The 19,122-nt window shown below is 47.6% G+C and overlaps 1 protein-coding gene across 1 annotated transcript in view; it reads right to left on the bottom strand.

Annotated features, from left to right (window-relative positions):
- The window catches only part of TSPAN31 (tetraspanin 31), a 345,617-nt gene that overhangs the window by 254,349 nt on the left and 72,146 nt on the right, over positions 1-19,122 (bottom strand). Inside the window, exon 2 of the mRNA XM_069653349.1 lies at positions 16,755-16,922. Coding sequence (XP_069509450.1) covers positions 16,755-16,922 — 168 coding nt within the window. The remainder of the gene's footprint in view (positions 1-16,754; positions 16,923-19,122) is intronic.

Below are 19,122 nucleotides of genomic sequence, written 5' to 3'. Positions count from 1 at the left end.
ATGGGGAACCCATCCCCGTGTTCCCCGCAAGTACTGCTGGTTGCGCTGTCGGGTGAGGATAAGCAACTAAGGATGGTAATCAGAAGCCATTGGGAACCGGTTGGGATAGCAACAGTGGGCGATATTTGGCAAGAGGGGGCTATAAGGGATTTTGGGGTGTTGTGTGAGGAAAGCGGGTTGCATACAGGCCAGTATATCACATACCATAGGATGGTGAGAAGAATTAAAAGAAGTTTGATAATCACCATGCACACCTACATTTTGAGTGTATATAGAAATGATTCAAAGTAGTTAAGTAAGGAATAATAAGTAATTTGAGGTGCAGGGGAGAGGTGCTCAGCCTTGGTATTTAGGCTGGAATACATACATGGAACAATAGTTTCCCATTTAAGGAAACCCGCGTCCCCTGAATATGATATCATGAAACAGAGATTCCTTGAAAGAGGGTACCCGACAGACGGTGGAAAAAGCCATAGTCAGAACCAACTTACAAGAAAGACAAGACCTCCTCCAAGGGAATACAAAGAAGGAAAGCAAAAATCTAATACATACGTTAAAGTACTCAAGCCAAAGTTTCCAAGTCAAAAGGATCATCTACAAAAATTGGGATATCATACAGACAGATAATACTTTAAAAGAACTCTTTCCAGATCCCCCTATGATGGCATACAAACGGGGTAGAAACATCAGAGACCAACTGATTAAAGCAGAAAAACTTAACACAGACCACTCATACGAAGCAGAAAAAAGGTACATTCGCCCGTTTACACTGCCAACATTGCAATAATATCATAAAAGGAGATCAAGTGAGACACCCCAACACAGGCAAAAAAATAAATTTGAGAGACTACGCAACATGTGATACCAAAAATGTGATTTATGCAATTCGTTGTCCCTGTGGAAAATATTATGTTGGAAAAACTAACCGGAAAGTAAAAGAACGGTGGACAGAACACAAATCCTCCATAAGAACAAAAAATGTGAAGTCACCAGTCTACAGACATTATCGAGATGAAAAACATACCATTTCACAAATGAGAATGCTAGTTCTTGAAGTGGTCCACCCACTCTCAAGAGGAGGTGATCTCCAAAAAATCTTAGCCCAAAGAGAGTTGCATTGGATACAAAAACTAGACGCCATGTACCCCTTAGGGTTAAATGAGGAATACTATTTGGGTCCATTCTTGTGAGCTTGTATACTTATCTGGAAAGCAATAAAACAGTGTGGTCCAAAGGCCTATGTGAACAACCAGCGCTAATACTCAATATTAAGAATGTGAAAAAGGCAGCGTTCAACTTGAGATTTTGAGGGTGCCAGGACCAAGTGAGAGATAAGTTAAGTGTAATCAGTGAACTGCGCCAATTAACACTAATACAAAAACAATTGAGTTATATTTTTAATTCCATTCCACAGCCTGACACGTGTTTCGAGCAAAGCTCTTTTTCAAAGGCGATGAATCTTGTCCAAGAAGAATCTTGATATTACTTGCAATAACAATTAAAGGAATTCAGCCTTCCGGCAACAACAGTATCCAAGGGAAACACAGCCATGGTACCTCTTCTCTTATTTGTTGATTCCTTTGACCACCCCTGATTTTTAATACCATACAGTTTTTTAATATAATTGATTTTCAATAAGTTCCCTAAATTGTAGCATGTCCAACTAAACGTTGTTACCAAAAAGGATGAAAACCCTTCAAATTCTGGGTTGAAATGGAATATAATAGACATATAAAATTATTACAAGTGTATACTTTGATTTTTAGAATGTACACCCATTCATGGGTCAGATTCATCTAGATACAGTTTTATTTGTGTTCTGATACCATTTTTTGAAAAATGCATGGGAGTCTTTTGTATTTAAGACGATTTATCTTTTGTTTTTATTACTTGCTCACCAAATTATTATTATTTTGTTGAATATTTATTCTATCTCACTAACACTTAGTTAGGCTGTGGACATACATTGCCCACTCTCCCACTGGTCACAGTGACATTTATTGTGTGGAATAACACTTTTTTTCAACACTTTTTTTCAACTATTTCAAGCCTTGAGTAACACACAGAAACACTCATACACGATCATTTAGTGCATCTAGGGAGCGTCCATACATATACAGATTCATCTACAGACAAACGAGGCAGACTCCCACCTTTTGCCTCTAAGTAGGAAAACATATTCTGCGTTCTAGCAGATGCTGCCGTCTGACATACAGTACGATGGGATAACAAACTTCAATTCCCATGATTCCCTCTACACGATTATTCCGTGTGAGGTTGGTCGCGTCGACGTCATCAAGCAACACGCGCGGGTGACGTCACTCGCGACCATGTTTACACTTTAATCCAATCAGAATTGGAGCTCGTGACGTCATCACGCGCATGCGCGGGTGACGTCACTCGCGACTATAAATATACATACCACTCTTATCCGGCATTCGGGTGCGGATGGAGGATGCCCATACTCTACCTCTTACCAGCAGTCACCTTCTTGTACTGCAAGTATCCTTTAAGGCTACCTTTTCTTAGGTGGCTTGACCTTTTCTTTATAATATAGCCATGCTATTTCTCTTTTTTAGAATACTACAACCAGTTCACACTGATGCCTTTAGAAGACTACTGGGGGTGTCCTACATGACAGCGTGAAGTGAGTCTAGGTTTTATTCTACACTTCATAAATCAACACGGGTACTTGGCATTTGTCACCATTGTAGTTCTTACATGTCTAAATAGCACAGTAACAGGATCTTGTTACACCATTCCCCACTTTTTTTCTTAATAGGTTACCAATCACACTCCGATTCTATTGATGGTATTGTCTACAAACTCAATAGACTCCCAAGCATTTGGTGAATAAGTTCATCCTTTGTTACAAGACTAAATCTCTTAAACTAATGTTATTGGTTGAAAACATGCGATGATGCCATTTTTTGTACTCCTATCTAACTAATGAAGTTCCTTGTTTTGGCTCAAAAGTATAAACATGAATACATATCATTAGATCATTTATTACTTTTTTCTACAGAAATTGTATTGAATGTTAAGAATACAGAACACATTGCCCCTGATGAAGAGTGAAAATTGATACTCGAAACGCGTTGGGCCACATTAAATTGTGATTTATGATTTGTTGTTATAAAATGAATAAACTACTGTTTGTTGGATAAACAGAAAAGTTGTCAAGAAATAATTGGATGATTTAAGAATAACTGTGAGCTAAACAAAGCAATGAAATTTATTTAAAAACTGAAAACTACTAGGCTACTGACTGTACCTATTAAAACTTCTATACAGGCTTTTGGCCTCTTGTCGATAGTGTGCAGGGGACGGGTTTCCTTAAATAGGAAACTATTGTTCCAGAAAAGAATTAAAAGCACATGGCCCGAAGCAGTACTTGAGGAAGAACCGGATGCTACTATAGATATAATATATGACATAGCATAGGGGGGGACATGAGATATCTAGAATATACGAGATGTCTAAAGTAGGAAAGGAAGTAGCACAATTGAGACAAGACTGGGAGGCGGAAGTGGGAGCCCCCATGGACGATGGGATGAGGGAACAAGCCCAAAAGGTATCATAAAAAGGTGTTGAGGAACGCAAGACTACAGCAGATGCAAATATATATTACGCACAGGGCGTATATGACTCCCCAGAGGATATCTAGGTTTAAAAATGCAGGACAGCAAGCATGCCCTAAATGTGACGAGGAAAATGCAGGCATGGTGCACATGTTCTGGTCATGCCCGGTTACCGAGCGCTTCTGGAGCGAAGCGGCGCACAAACTAGCAGAAAGTGGGGTCAAGATTGTGGTTGATACAGTGTGGGCCTGCTTGTTGGGGAGGTTCCCTAGACCACGGAAATTCAAGCATGTGAGCCAACTGAAGGACCTAGCATATCCGCTTGCGAAGAGAATAGCTATGGGGTGGAAGACATGTCACAAACCACGACTTGAAGTATGGTGGAAGGATTTGCAGAAATGGGTGGAGGCAGAAACCATGGTGTGGCAAGAAGCGAGTAGCGCTGGGAGGGAGGAGATGGAGACCCTGATGGCCTGGAATTAGAAGCAGAGCTATTTGGGTCAATACGAGACCCAACGGAACCAACGGAAAGGGATGCCTTGCCACAAGATGCAGAATAGAAAGTGAAATGCTCGAAACAGGGGGTGGGATAAGGGAAGCAGTGAATACAATTAAAAGATGTACAACCTAAATGTTATTGTATGCACTGCAAGTTTGGTTTGTATTGTTTGAAGAAACTAATAAAATGTCTTTAAAAAAAATAAATGAACTACCTCCCACTCTCTGCTTGAAGAAACGGAGGCCGGGAGGTATTTAGGGAGGGAGAGCTGAATGTAAAGAGGTCCCAGGCCCCAGACAGCCTTGTGGGTGATGCAAAGGGTCTCGAATTTGATCCTTGCGGTCACCGGAAACCAGTGGAGAGATTTTAGGGCTGGAGAGATCCGGTCCTTGGGCTTGAGAAAAAGGATCATGCTTGCAGTCCTATTCTGGATTAGTTGAAGGGGTCGAAGGGAGGAAAGAGGCAGATTGAGGAAGGAACAAGTTACTTACATGTAACTGTTGTTCTCCAGGATGGGTCTGGCATAGATTCACATGCTTATGAATATTCCCCGTCAGGCTGGCAATCCTCGGTAAAGAATAAATAAAAGTTTAATTTCTGAACTTTCTCCCAACAAACAATCACTGAACTCTGGGTCATACTGCCCCCAGCCAATGACTGTCCCCTAGCTAGGCCCCTCCTCTGGCAGCCATCTTCAGATTTGGTAGCACGTAAAGTGGCAGTAGGACCAAGAGAAGAGCCGCAGAGGGGTAGGTGGGAGGGTTCGCGCATGTGAATCAATCCGTGCCAGGCCCATGCTGAAGAACGACACTTGTTCCTTCTCCAGCATGGGGTCTGGCATGGATTCACATGCTCCTGAATAAAAGCAGTACACATGCACAAACACAGGAGGTGGCAAGGCTCAACATAAGCATCTCACCTCCTTATCAGGCTCACCTTCCAGCGAACAGGTCGCGCAGCACTGCTTGGCCGACTCTGGCCTCCCTGGAATCCCTGTCGACGCAGGAGAATCTCGTGAAGGTGCGAGTCGACCTCCATGTAGCAGCCTTGCCGATGCCCAGCAGGGGCACACCAGACAGGGACACTGTAGTTGCAGCGATCGCTCTGGTCGAATGGGCTCGGACGGACAGGCAACAGTGTTTGCCAACCCGTGACAATGGGTGATGCAGCCAGAGAGCCACCGGGAAATGGGAGCCTTGGACAGGGCCTTCCAATGGTTCACAGGGCCAAAGTTCACAAAAAGTTGCGCCCGCCTTCCGGAAACTTTGTGCGGTCCACGTAGAACTTCAGCACACTATCCACATCCAGCGAGTGCAAAGTCCTTTCAGCCGGCGACGAAGGTGTCGGGGGAGAGAAAAGCAATATATATATTTTTTTAAATGCAGGCAACACCAAGTGCTCGTTTAGATGAAAGTCTGACGGCACCTAGGGCATGAAGAAGGGGTGCATCCGCAGCACCACCAGTGTGTCATGAAAAGTTAAATAAGGTGGCTTACAGGACAGGGCCTGAATCTCACCCACTCGTCGTGCAGAGGTGATGGACACGAGGAACGCTGTCTTCCAGTGGATAGGTTTGAATGCAGGGCCCATGAGCCTAGTCAGCACCACACTGAGTTCCTACGCTGGGGCTTGAGCCTTCAGCGGCGGGAACGAACGAACAGTCCTTTGACAAACTTCTTAACCAGGCGGTGTGACCATAACGACAGTCCCGGAGATCTGGTGTAGCCGGATATAGCCACGAGATTAATTTTAATGGGGGCATGGCCCAGTCCTGCTTTGGCCAACGACAGCAAATTTGGTAGTACCTGCGGAGCCGTGACTCAGAGGGTTGATCATCTGTGCCTGGCACCAAATGGTGAACCTATTCGATTTATGTCCATAGCATTTTAGAGTAGACGATGCTCTGGCCTTGGCAAGCACCTCCTTACAGTCCACTGAGAGAACGTAACCCCTGAACTCTAACGCTGCGGGAGCCAGGCCTTCAGGTTGAGCGATCCTGGGTCGTGGTGCAGAATTGCACCTCCTTCACTGGCGAGAAGATGTGCGAGCACCGTAAGCTTGACTGAAAGAGACACCAACGTGCTGAAAAGGTCCGGGTACCATATCTGCCTCAGTCACGCTGGGGCGATGAGGATCATCCTGCACCGGGACCGTCCAAGTTGATTCATGAGTCGAAGAAGCAACGGCAATGGAGGGCACGCATACAGAAACATGCCATCACAGGGGGAATGAGAAGGAGTCCCCCATGCTCCCCAACTGGGGAAACCTGGTGAGCCTCCGGCACTTGGTGTTCGTCACTGTCGAAAACAGATCGATCTGGGGATTGCCCCATCTGCAGAACAGGTGGTTCACTTGGTCCTGCCGAAGTTCCCACTCATGGCAAGACCATAGCTCCTTGCTGAGAGACTCAGCGACAGTGTTCTTTACTTCTGCCAGATGAAATGTAAGAACATCCCCTGGGCGACGGCCCAGTGCCAGAGGTCCTGCGCTTCTTTGGAGAGTGCCGGGGGTAGGGAGGATCTGGTTCCCCCCCGCTTCCTGATGTAAAACATTGTTGTGGTATTGTCCGTGAAGACCCGCGCCACCTTGCCCTTGAGGGACGAAAGGAAGGACCCAAGGGTCCAAAACACTTTCTATTCCAGCAGCCACAGGCCGCTTGTGTGAATGTGAGCTATCCATCCTTCCAGGGAGGCGTCTGTCGTTACAATCTCCTTGTGCGGTGGGGTTTGGAATTCCACGGCTTCGGAAAGATGAGCGCAAACTCCCCACCACCTTATAGCTCGACAGAAGCTCTCGTTGAGCGTGATCTTGTCCTGGAAGCTTCCCGACACTTGTATCCAACGGTCGTCGAGGAACTCCTGTAGTGAATGCATCCGTAGCCTGCATAGTCGGATGAGGTAGATGCATGACAACATGTCGAGCAGAGACTTGATGGTCCTCGCCGTGGCGACCTTCAGTGCCAACAGCCGTTGCACCTTGCCCAGGATGGCCACTATCCTTTGCTCCAATGGAGACGCCAGGCACAACACTTGTCAGGATCCCAGAAACAGCACGTCCAGCGATGGAGTCAAGCAAGAGTTGCATAGTTCACAGAGAACCCCAGATCCGTCAGTAGACAGACAGTCCTCACCGTGTTGTCGACGGCAATGTCCTTTGAACTGACCCGGATGAACCAAATGACCAAGTAAGGTTATGGATCCCCCGCAGTCGCAGCTGCACCACCACAAGCGCCAAGCACTTGGTGAAAGCTCTGGTGCCGACTTCAATCCAAAGGGAAGGGTCTTGAATTGGTAGAGCTTCCCCTGAAACACGAAACGCAGAAACTTGTAAATGGGGATGTGGAAGTACACATCCTCAAGTGCAGAAACGACAAAGTCTCCTTCAAGCTGCCCGAGCACGTGCTGAAGTGTGACCATCAGGAACTTTTTGGATTTGTTTAGTCGACGGAGGTAGAGGATGGGCCTCCGGTCTTCTTTTTCACGAGGAACTACCTCGAGTACACTCTGAACCCAGGAGCCTCTTTGGGACAAGCTCTATCGCACCTTTCCTTAGCATGGCCCATACCTCCAGCGGCAGCTGAGTGACATGGTTTTCCTGCCGGGCCACTGGTGGCATTCAGGGACACTCCAGGGTGTGTCCGTGGACAAGAGCGTCCAGCACCAACGGTCGGTGGAGATGGTCTTCCACAAGCTGAAGAGGTTCGGCAGCCGGCCTCTCACTGGGGTGCATGGGTGGGGGACCGACGCAATAGTCGGTTCAATCCTGCTTGGACATTGAAAGGCCGCCGTGGTGACCCTAGCGCTGACTTGGTCCTCCAAAAGCTTAGGAGCGGCCCCTGTTGGTTTCCTGGGCCGAAGAGCGGGATGGTTGGCGGTAAGAAGAGGAGACCCCTTGGAGGATCCTTGGGACTTGCTGTCTGAGGGCCGAAAGGACGCCGCTGCTGTTGAAGATTGCCCACGGCACGCGCATTCTCTGTGTCGGTCTTGATGGCTTGTAGAGACTCAGCTACAGCTTTCCCAAACAGATTGTCCCTGTCAAAGAGCATGTCCAAAACCCTTAACTGAACGTCCTGACTAAAGTTGGTGGTCTTGAGCCAGCCACGACGACGACGGCAAACACTGTTGCCCATTTGGCGGAACCTCGCGTCAGCGATGTCTGTGGCCACCGTGATGGCTTGGTCCAACGCCACTTCACCTTCCTGCAGAATTTCCAACGCTTCCGACCTTTGTCGTTGGGGAGGAAGTCCAGGATGTGAGCGATCTTTAACCACAACTCTCGGTCGTAGCGCGCTACGATGGCGAAGGTGTTTGTGGCCTTGATGGTAGTCGCAACAGAGGTAGATAACCAGTCGTCCCATCGCATCCAAGAGGGATGCAAAGGGTGGCAAGGAGGCGGAGGGTGTACCTTCTTGGCCACGTGAGGGGCCGCCGGCGCAACAGGCCTCCTCGCCTGTATCGGAGACCAGAGTATGCAGTGCCAAGAGAATGTCCACTGAGAGGTCCCTAGGCGGCAGCTGAGGCGAAGGTGGCAACTGAGGTGGAGGTATCCTCATCGTAGGGCCTGCTCCCGGCGTTCTCTTCCTGGATGGTTTGAAGTTATAAGAGGTCCTCTGGAGGACCTCCACACCTACACCGCACCCCCCCGCCCTCTCTTCGCGACCAGAGGGGACAGTTTCGGGGAGATGACCGGCATCTTCTCCAGGGTCTTCTCTATGGGCTGGAAAGAGGATTTCCCTCCTGGATGGGAGGGACACTCTTGCCTACGGGAGTGCGCCCTGCGGATCTGCTGGCACAACAGGCATCCTCGTCTGTATCCCGGAGACCAGAGTATGCAGTGCCGAGAGAATGTCCACTGAGACATCTCTAGGCGGCAGCTGAGGCGAAGGTAGAATCGGAGCCTGGGGAGTAGGCTGGGCGCCCAGGCCCCGTTGCCTTAGTCGACAGTATCCTCGTAGTCTTAATCGGCACCCTCATTGTAGGGCCTCTTCTCGTCTCTCTATGGGCTGGAAAGAGGATTCCCTCCTGGCCGGCAGGGATACTCTTGCCTTCGGAGTGCGCCTTGCCAAGGCAGCCTTCGGGATGGACGACACGACCCCCTCAAGGGAAGGCTGGGCCTTCGTTGGATGTACCTGGGCCTTCACGGTCAGGACAGGTCCCTTGTCCTGCTTGACCTTGTCGTCACAGAGGCCTTCTTCTTAGAGGGAGGGTCAGAGCCCCGCTCCCCCTTGGCTTTTTGCGGCAGGTCGGTCTTGGGCTTCTCCTCGAGTTTGCCCGGATGTTCCGACTTCCTCTTGGTCGAAGATCCCGAGCGTTGACTGGTGACTGAAGTCGCTGAAGACGTCGGACACGTCCTGGCCGCCGAGGAGCCCATCACTGTTAGGCAGAATTGCAGGCAGTATCCCCTGGGAACACCACACAATTAGGACTACAGGTGTAAGCAAAAACCAACCTTTGGTACAAGTCTCTACCACACACTTAGTAGCGAGCTGAGCAGCCAGGCTTATCTCAAGATGGAATGTGAGCAGTAGAAGAAGTTACACACAAGTATCACACTCAAGGTTTCTTGGTAAAAAATACTTAAACATTTACACAGTAATTTAGAAAACCTTCACTAATAGAAATCAACTCAATATTAAACAATATACTACAGTATCAAACTCTAAGTTATAAAGACAGTTTGAGCTCCCCCTGAAAAAGGAGCCACATGGCACTTCAGTACTTTTTAACAGGAATAAAAAGCATAGGTTTGTACAACGGGTTAGAAAACACTTCTTTTAGGTAATGCAAAGGTTCAATGTACCAGGAGGGTCAGTTCAATTCAATAGGCCAGGCCAGTCAATAGTCTAGTGTTCTTGGATAGGACAGCACAGTTTTGGTACAAATGGAGAATTCTTTGTAAAAGTTTTTAGAAGTAGTTTCGATGATAAAGAAAGATATGCTGGATCACCAGCTGATTAGGCCTGTGAGTTGGGAAGGTTTCATGAACTTTCACCACGAGAGTTAGGGTCTCTCAACCGGATGGCACAGTACCTTAAAGTGGAGGGAGCAAAAAGATGCAGCTGAAGACATTGGTTCCTGGCAGGTCCCGCAGGTCCAGCTGTTTGAGCCCCAGTCGTGGGGACAAAAGGGAGGACGTCGGGGGACTCCCGCACTGTAAAGGATCGTCGTCGGAGCAAAAAAATGGCGTCAATTCAGCTCAAGTAGCTGTGGCTCCCAAACAGAAACTGGTTAACTCCCTAGTTAACCTTAACCAGCTCCAAGAATGGTATCCAGGCGTTTGCAGAGTTGATTGGTCCCACCAACTCAAAGGGAGAAGCCGTCCTTGAAGGCGCTTCTCTGTGGATTGGCGATCTGGCAATTCAGGGTTGCAGCAGGGCTTCACCGGGCAAACCAACAGTCCAGTGGTTGCAGCAGCCGTCCTCTTCCAGCTCGTCTTTGGTTCTTTCGTTCCAGTGGTTGACTTTAAAAAGGCGAGTCTCCAGGACTGGAAGGCAGTTTTCTCCCATTCGTTCCAGCCTAGCTATCACTCATACAGCAGGGTGTCTGTCCTTCCCGGACAGTCAGTCAGTCAGTCAGTCAGTCAGTCAGTCAGTCAGTCAGTCAGTCAGTCAGTCAGTCAGTCAGTCAGTCAGTCAGTCAGTCAGTCACGCCAAAGTGCATTTGGGTCTCCTAGGAGACCAAGCACAGGGAGGTTCAGGCACCTCCCTCACTTCCTGCCTACCCCAGACAAACAGACGCCATGGGCGGACTTCAGTCCTGAAGCCCGCCAAAGGCTCACAAGCAAAGGGATAAAACCTAGTTTGGTGCGCAGAGTTAAACACCAGAAGGACCTTTCCACAAAGAAATGGCGAAAAAAAGATGACCGAAGTCTATTTTTACAGAGGGGTCTTGGGCGCCATATTGAAAAACATGGCGGCCCCGATTTTTAGCTACCAGTGTTCGCGGGCGGGAAAAATCATGGTAGTTGGTTATAAAACCACTGCCACCAGCCATTTCAATAGGAAAGGGTAGCTTTTGACAGCTACAAGAGTGTTTAGACATAGGGGATACGAAGTAGCCCCTCCAGCACTCTATAGGAAGATAGTTTGTGCTGGGTCTATGGATTTAAAAAGACTAGTAAAGTCAATTTAACTTTACATTCTCTGGGGAACAGTAGTTCATCCCAGAGAAGGTATTTAAACCTTGGGGAGTCCAAAGGACACCCCTGTGCCACTGCACTAAAGGTGCTGTGTGACAATAAAAAGATAATGCCTATGGGGCTATCTAAAACTCCATAACCAAAGAAAACGAGTAAAACACCTTGAAAATGAAAGTTCAAAGTCCCAAAATATAGCAAAAGAGCTAGAGGGATCGACGGTAGAGGGAATTTAGCACTTGGCTGTGAATTCTCCCTAGAAGTCGCAACGGCGCTCCCGGTGGCAGTGGACTTGCGGTGTTTAGCCTTCTGTTGGACCCCCGCGGGCCTCAAAGGTCTTAGAAGCCCACTCAGCTTTCTTGGAACCGGGAGAGCCGTGCTGCTGGCACCCGACCCAGAGCAGGGGCCTTAGCCTACAGCCACTCCTTCAGTCACCTATGCCAATCCTTCAGCGTGCGAGGTGGCACCTCCTGGCAAAACGCACAGTCTTCTTCCAAGTCCACCGGGTACAGGCAGTAAAGGCACTGTGAATGCTTGTCGTCCGAGAAGACATTCTGCAAGCCGCAGTTGGAGCAAAGTCTGAACAGGGGGGCTGAATCCTTCTCCGACATGGTCCGCATGGCGTAGGCCTGAAGAATCTTCTGGAAGCCTCCACGAAGAAACTCAACGAAATTTGCCCTTGAGGGGTGCTGAAGAATCCGAAAAATGGATCCCTGTTAATCGGAAAGATGATCGATGGAGCACAAGGCTCAATTGACTGAAAAATAGAGTAAACTTCCAAAAAGCGAGAAAAAAAAAAGCACAGTACGAGAGCTAAACACGCGGAACACTTGAACGTGCGGTAAAAATCTGAAGATGGCTGCTAGAGGAGGGGCTTAGGTAGAGGGCAATCGTTGGCTGGGGGCAGTAGGACCCACAGCTCAGTGCTTGGTTGTTGGAAGAAAGACCGTTCAGAAATTAAACTGATTTTTTTCTTTACCGAGGATTCCCCAGCCTGACAGGGAATATTCATGAGCAGGTGAATCCATGCCAGACCCCATGCTGGAGAAGAGGCTTTTGCAGTAATCCAGCCTAGACAGAACTGGCCCTCTGGAGACGTTGAGCTTCTCTGGGGGCGGGGCGGAGTTAGGAAAGGTAGAATGCTCCTGAAGAGATGCAGCTGAAAGTTGGACTTCTTGGCAAGGTCTGTGATGTGTGGAGAGAAAGAGGGAAGAGTCAAAGATGATGCCAAGGTTTTCTGCCTCACAAGTGGGATATGGGGGGGGGGTTTGGGGACAAGTAGGAGGTGTCCCAATGAGAAGGATCTCCGTCTTCCTGGCATTAAGGCAAGAGATCATTGGCAGAGTACCATGCCTGAATAGCAGTCCAGTATGAGGTAGGGGATGGCAGCACTGGAAATGAGGGCAGAAGGTGGAGATCAGGTGGGCCAGGTAGATGTTGAACCATTCCAACAGCATAGAGCCTTGAGTGACCCACAGGTAGAGAGTGAGGTGGAGGAGAGAAAGGGACCCATTTGCACTTGGGTGGTTGTTTGAAAGGAAGGAGCTAAGCCACGCCAGTGCCCTGTCCATGATGCCTAGGGTACCATGGAGACGGTTTAGGAGGATGGAGTGGTTGACTGTGTCAAAGGCAGAAGTGAGATCTAGGAGGATCAGAACAGAGGGAGCGTTTCAGTCCAGATTAGAGAGTAGGTCTTCACAGGGTGTTCAGGCGATCAATTTCCCTGCCTCTGGATGCCCTGAAAACGGACTGGTGGTCGTGGAGGCAGCCGCCACTTGGTGTGGAGGGTCAGTTGGGGCATGACCAGCTTCTCCATGAGTTTGCACAAAAAAAAGAAAAGTGTGATAATGATAGGGTGATAGTTAGCCGGGCAAGAAGGGTCGACAGACGGCTTTTTTAGGAGAGGGTGCACAAGAGGGCTCCTGGGAAGAAGCCAGTCTCAAATGAGTGATTGCAGAGAACAGCCGAGGCTGGGGCAAGAGGCAATTTTGTCCTTTTAGCGAGGGAAAGTGTTGCAGGGTTCGCGAAAGAACAGTAGCCACATCAGGAGAGTCGAGATGGATGTTAAAGCCCCCAGGGAAGTGGAGTTTAGGGGGTGGGGGAAGGCAAGAAGAGATGACAACAGGTTAACCCATTCTGATAGGAAGAGGGAGGTTGGTTGGTCCGGGCCTGTAGATGGTAGCTAGAGTAAGAGAGAAAGTAGGCGAGACAGAAAGCCTGCAGATTAGGCATTCAAAAAGGAAGAGTAGGTTTGAGTGGTTTTAGAGGAGGCAATAACCCACTCAGGGAAGCTCACAGCCACTCCACTACCAGGCCGGGAAGACCTGGGATTGGACAGAATCTTGCAGTGCAGAGAAGGCCTTGAACCCTTTAAAAGATTTGCATGGGGAGGGTTTGGGGGATTGAAGAGAGCAGGAAGACGATAGTGCCAATGTGATAGCCATTAGTGGTGCATTTGGAAGATGTGAAAGAGCCAAAAGCACTTCTGATCTGGTGCCACCAGTAGTGGGTGAGGAGGAGAACGGGAAGATGACAGAAACCATACGGTGAGTCCACGAGTCATAAAAAGGAACAGCAAAGATGAGGTCAGTGATTCCATCCTCATAAAAAGGCTCCATGACACCCTTGGCATCTCGGAGCAGGCACTGGACTGGCTTACCTTTCCTAACGGACCGTTCCTCCAAAACCATTATTGGCTCCTTCTCCTCGGCTACCTGTGGCGTCCCCCAGGGCTCAATTCTTTCAACCTGGCTCTTTAACATATACCTTTCTCTACTGGCATGACTCATTTACTCCGTCTCCCCAATCTTCCAGTGCTACGCTGACAATACACAACTTTTCTTCAAACTTCCCACTGACGCCCTTAGACCCTCCTTCATCCCTGACTGACTCTCTGCCATCCAGGCTTGGTGCACTGCCAATGAGCTCTGCCTCAATGTCAGCAAAACCGCTTCTCCCCATTTGCTCCCCTGCATCATACTTCATCCCTGCACTCTGGCCTTCCTTGGAGACACCCCTCCCCCCTCCACTGCAGCTAGGAATCAGAGTCATCTTTGATTCCTCTCTTTCCTTCATCTCTCATATTCAGGACATTGAGAAGATCGAGCTGAAAGTGGGACTTCTTGACAAAGGGACTCTACCATTCTCCACCTTCCCCCAGAGACTCAATGTTTCCCTGTGCTCTAGTTCTCTCCAGGCTAGACACTGCAATAGCCTCCTCAATCTTCCTTCCTCCACCCTGCGACCCCTCCAGCTTAACCAGAATAGGGCAGCGAGACTCATCATTGGACTCAAGCCCGGTAACTGCATCTCTCCTGCCCTACAAAGCCTTCACTGACTCCCGGTCTCAGCATGGATTGTGCATCATACACAATGCTATCTGGGGCCGGGGACCACTCATCTTCAATGTTTCCTGACCAAATACTCGCCTTCTAGACTCCATTCCTCCGGCACCAACTCCCTGCATATTAAGCGCTTTGCCAAACAGAGCTGGTGGGCGACCACTTTCCTCGGCTGGCTCCCTCCTGTGGAACAGACTCCCCTCCCTCTGCATCTTGAGCAAGACCTTTCTCTTTACTTTTACTGCCTCACCCTCCTCCTCCTCCTCCTCCTCCTCCTCCTCCTCCTCCTCTTTCCTGCTAATCCCACATCAGCGTGCCTGATGTGCAGGGCCCTTATTGTCCCCTCTGGGCCTTGACAACCACTCACTCAGCTGCTGTCTTTCTACTGCACTTACTTGGCTCACCCACTCATTGATGGTTGCACTTACATTCTTCTCATTTCAGCACTTACCCTGAGCACTTCTCCATGAGCATCAAAGCACCTTTATCCCTCAACCCTGCTCGAACCCCCGACCATCAGATTGTGCAATAAATACATGTTCTACATAGAGCACTTTAGATACAAGAGCTGTAAAAGTGTGTTTCCGCTCCTTCCCCAGTGAAGTATTTATTCTTATTGGTTTTGTTTTAATTGTCTGAATGTTTCTATTGCATCTGCCATCTAGCCTAGCAGCTGCTAGACAGCCTGCACTCCCTCACCTAGTGAGGGCCTCGTGAGGGCTTCTGCCCTACCCAGTCCTAGTTCCAACTGGGTTGCATTGGCTGAGAAAATCCTCGGTTGGCCGGGGGAAGTCTTGGACCCATTTTAACAAATTCAACAATAGGATCCAGTACCCAGGCAGTATGATCTTGGATGAGTTTCTCAACTTTGTCTTGAGCATGTAGTCTTCGTGAATACACAATTGCCAAGCTGCCACCCTTCTTTGTATGCTAAAGCCTGCCAAATAAGGACAGCAGGGCCATTTGGGCAATTGCTCTAGATGCAGATTTTTCTTGTGAAAACAATTCTATGGCAAGATGAAAATGCTCCTTCCTGGGCAGCCCACCCACATCGTGCTGCCATCAACTAAAGATGGTGGTACCATCTTTGAGGAGTTGCTATTTTCTCCAGCCACGACATTTCATATAAACCGGTTCTGAAATATTTTCTACAATGATAACCACCACATCCTCCAGGAGGCTCTGGATACAAACTATCCCAGCTCCGCCAACCCCTCCTCCAGATTTCAGAACCTCCCTGTGAACTTTGTCTCTACAAATAATCAGCGATCAGCAGTTTGCCTTGGTAATCTCTCTACTGCATCCCAAAGTCCTGCCAGGTCAGGCAGTCCATCTAGTCTGAGCTGCTCAGATAAGTCTATCTTGGATGTAATTGTTTTATTATAGTTCTTGATGAGATTCTGTCATTTCGGTAACACGCAAAGTAAACTGTTTTCAATATCAGTCATTCCATTGAATTTAGCAACATGAAAGATGGCAGACTCAGACTCAATACTCAAACTTTAGTGGTCTGAAAATAAATCCTTTCTGTCCCCATCAATCCTCACAGTGCATCAGAACAGTCAAAACACAATGGTTCAAATCATGGAGGGTGCACCTTCCTATCCACTACTTTCGTGTTCCCCAAAGTTGCCAAATAAAATCTACACTGTCACATCAGGTGAAAGACAATGTATGATATGTACACTGTATTGTCCATAGATTCATTAAGCAACTGAACATTTTAACTATAAACAAAACTCATTTTATCAAATGTAGACGGTGGATTAATGGCTACAGAACTGTGGTGGGGGAACCACATTGCTCCAACATACACTTAAATTGGCATGCTCTCTCCAGAGATCTGTGTAATGAGCAATCTTCAGAAACTGGTATAATCCATCTGGTACTTGGCAAATACAGAAGGATTGTGCACAAATCGAGGATTAGCGCCATTTCTGAAAATTGACAAATCATGCACCTTTTGTGAAACATGCAAATTGGTCCAATGACAGGACACAAAACAGTTGTCTTGGTACCCATTTTAGAAATTTTAAAGAATAAGTGCTCAGTCCGTCCTGCAAAGATTGTAAGACTAGAATTACAGTCGACACAACCCTGCAGCTGGTAATGAAACCACAGAGCCACCTTTCCTTCATAAACATAACCATTTGACTACTAGCAGTGCACATTAGCGAGTAGACACCGTTGAAAGGATACCATGAACAGCATAACCTGGTGGTGGTTGGCAGCCCCGATGAGTCCCACAATTGCGATGAGGAGCAGGAAGACACCTATGGCAATGACGCCGCCAATTATGGTGATGCTCGACACTATGCCAAATCCCTTGCCCCATGCTGCCACTCCAATTAGCAGGAGGCCCACCAGCTGCAAAATACAAAAATATGTATGTGAGCAAGGCAAAACATTTTTTGAAAAACTATTTGCGAGGACAGGATACACGGACATGGTTTTTGGGAAAGGAATGCCTGCACTGGTATCAAGAGAATTATGCATCGCCACCTCAAAGAAAATCACCTCTATGCGCTTTGCACAAACCAGTTCAGAGAACACAGAAAAAGGGCAGAGACCAGTACTTAAAGTAGGTCTCTGCAAATGATTCGATAAAACTGTTGACATTTTGTTTGATGCCCTATGCATGTCTTGCTGCTGCGGTTTTGCAGCTTAATAGCTTGTAGCGTAACAGTCACTACCAAATGCATTTGGTACTTCTAATTTTGTATAACATGTTGCTTTGTAGCCAATAGATACATGGGGACACACCATATGAAATTAGGTGATAGAAACCAAGTTCAGAACTCAAACATTCTCGATAGTAAATAAAACAGGAATGAATTTGCATCACATAATTAACCAGAGTTATTTTATTAATAACCGGGGTCATTTGTAGAACATTACTTTTAGGGTTATCCCAACATGGGAAAAAGTTGCACTCATTTAAAAGAAAAAAAAGTGGAATTGTTACAGCTAGCTACTGTGAGGTGGGGGTAATGGGTGTGGTTAAAGACTATGGCTACTGGGTTACTTTAAGGAACCGAAAAGGTGCAATAAGGAAACTGCCATGAACAAAGGCCATGGCTAGTGGGCACTAAAGAATCCCAGTGATGTGGCCACTGCTAATGGGCCAGCTTAGGAAACATATTGAAGCAATATGTAGATTGGCTATGGCCAGATGGCATGGCTAGTGGGGCTGGAAGGAAGCTATTGGGGCAACATGTAAAGGGGCGACGTCCGAAGGGTCATGGTCAAAGGCCATGGCTAGTGGGCCAGAAAGGCATAGCAACCTAGGGTCCTTTATGGTAAAATGAAGAGGACGAGGGCGCAACGGCCTGTTTTAGTTCTTACTTTTTATTTAAAAAATCTTTGGCAAAAATTACAGTTTGAGGGGCAGGGGTCGGTGAGGTTGTAGGCGGAGGGGTCAGGCTGGTCAGGATTACAATTCTGTCTGAAAAAATTCAGCCTTATCCGTCATTCGAGTCAAATGTTCTTTGCATTTAATTTTTCGGGTTTCCTATGGAACTCAATACTCTAGTATTACGTCAGGGAACATCCTTTAGTATTAACCTGGTCAACCATGCCCACATTATATTTAGGATAGCACGAACACATCTCGAGCCACTCCCGCACCGACTGCATACTTTTTTCGCAATACAGCGATCTCCAGGTTGTCATCTCCCGCTTGCACATGCATCACACCATATGGTTTTATTTAAAAACGGTTCCGTCTTCTTTTCCATCAAGTTCCTACTTACTTTCCTGGGCGGCCCGAATGCACCTTAACACGGCCAAGGTTTATGCACTTTGAGACTACGGTAGTGAGTCGGCGCAGAATACCCTATAAAATACAGGCTTGTGACTGTAGGCCTATGAAATGCCTGCAAAGAAACTACATGTGCTCTTAGTTCTCACATCGTCCTTCACTAACTGCGCCAACAAACCACGCAATTCTGTGCTCAAACTCAACTACCGCAAACCAAACTACTCCACTCAAGACGCAAACACAACACTACATACTTACATTCCACTCCCTCGGGCTAATGCATCATAGCACTGTGGTCACACGAGGTCTACTTTGATTGGACTTATTTATAATGCGCCAAAACCAGGCGGCATCAGGGCACAAGACACTTTCAGGACACAAACACCCAGAAACACACAGGTAAATTTAAGGGTACTTCCAGCTTGCACACTAACACAAGCGCACAGCAATCTTTTATTCATCCAGCCTAACCAAACTCCACCCACTGAGAACCTGGCAACTATGCGGCAGTGCACTTCTTTCAATGACACCAAACATAGCATGTGAATACCTTTTTTTTTTTTAAAGTTGTAATATTTATGCAAGGCAAGAACAACATTTACTTATGGGCAAGCACACATGGGACTTAATAATCAGGTCTAGTAGAACGGGGGTGGGGGAGGGGGTAGACCACCCACCGCCACAATTTGTGTGCGCGCTTTATATAGTGCCACCATCACCTCAAATACAGTTTCAGAATGCTTGGTTATTGAAGTTACTTATTATCTCCACACAGTTTATCAAATGTGGTAATGTGGAGGGATGAAG

Source organism: Ambystoma mexicanum, chromosome 3q (genome assembly GCF_040938575.1).
Source record: "Ambystoma mexicanum isolate Mex_15411 chromosome 3q, UKY_AmexF1_1, whole genome shotgun sequence".
NCBI classification, from domain to species: Eukaryota; Metazoa; Chordata; class Amphibia; order Caudata; family Ambystomatidae; genus Ambystoma; species Ambystoma mexicanum.
This window is presented reverse-complemented; position numbering and strand designations above follow the sequence as displayed.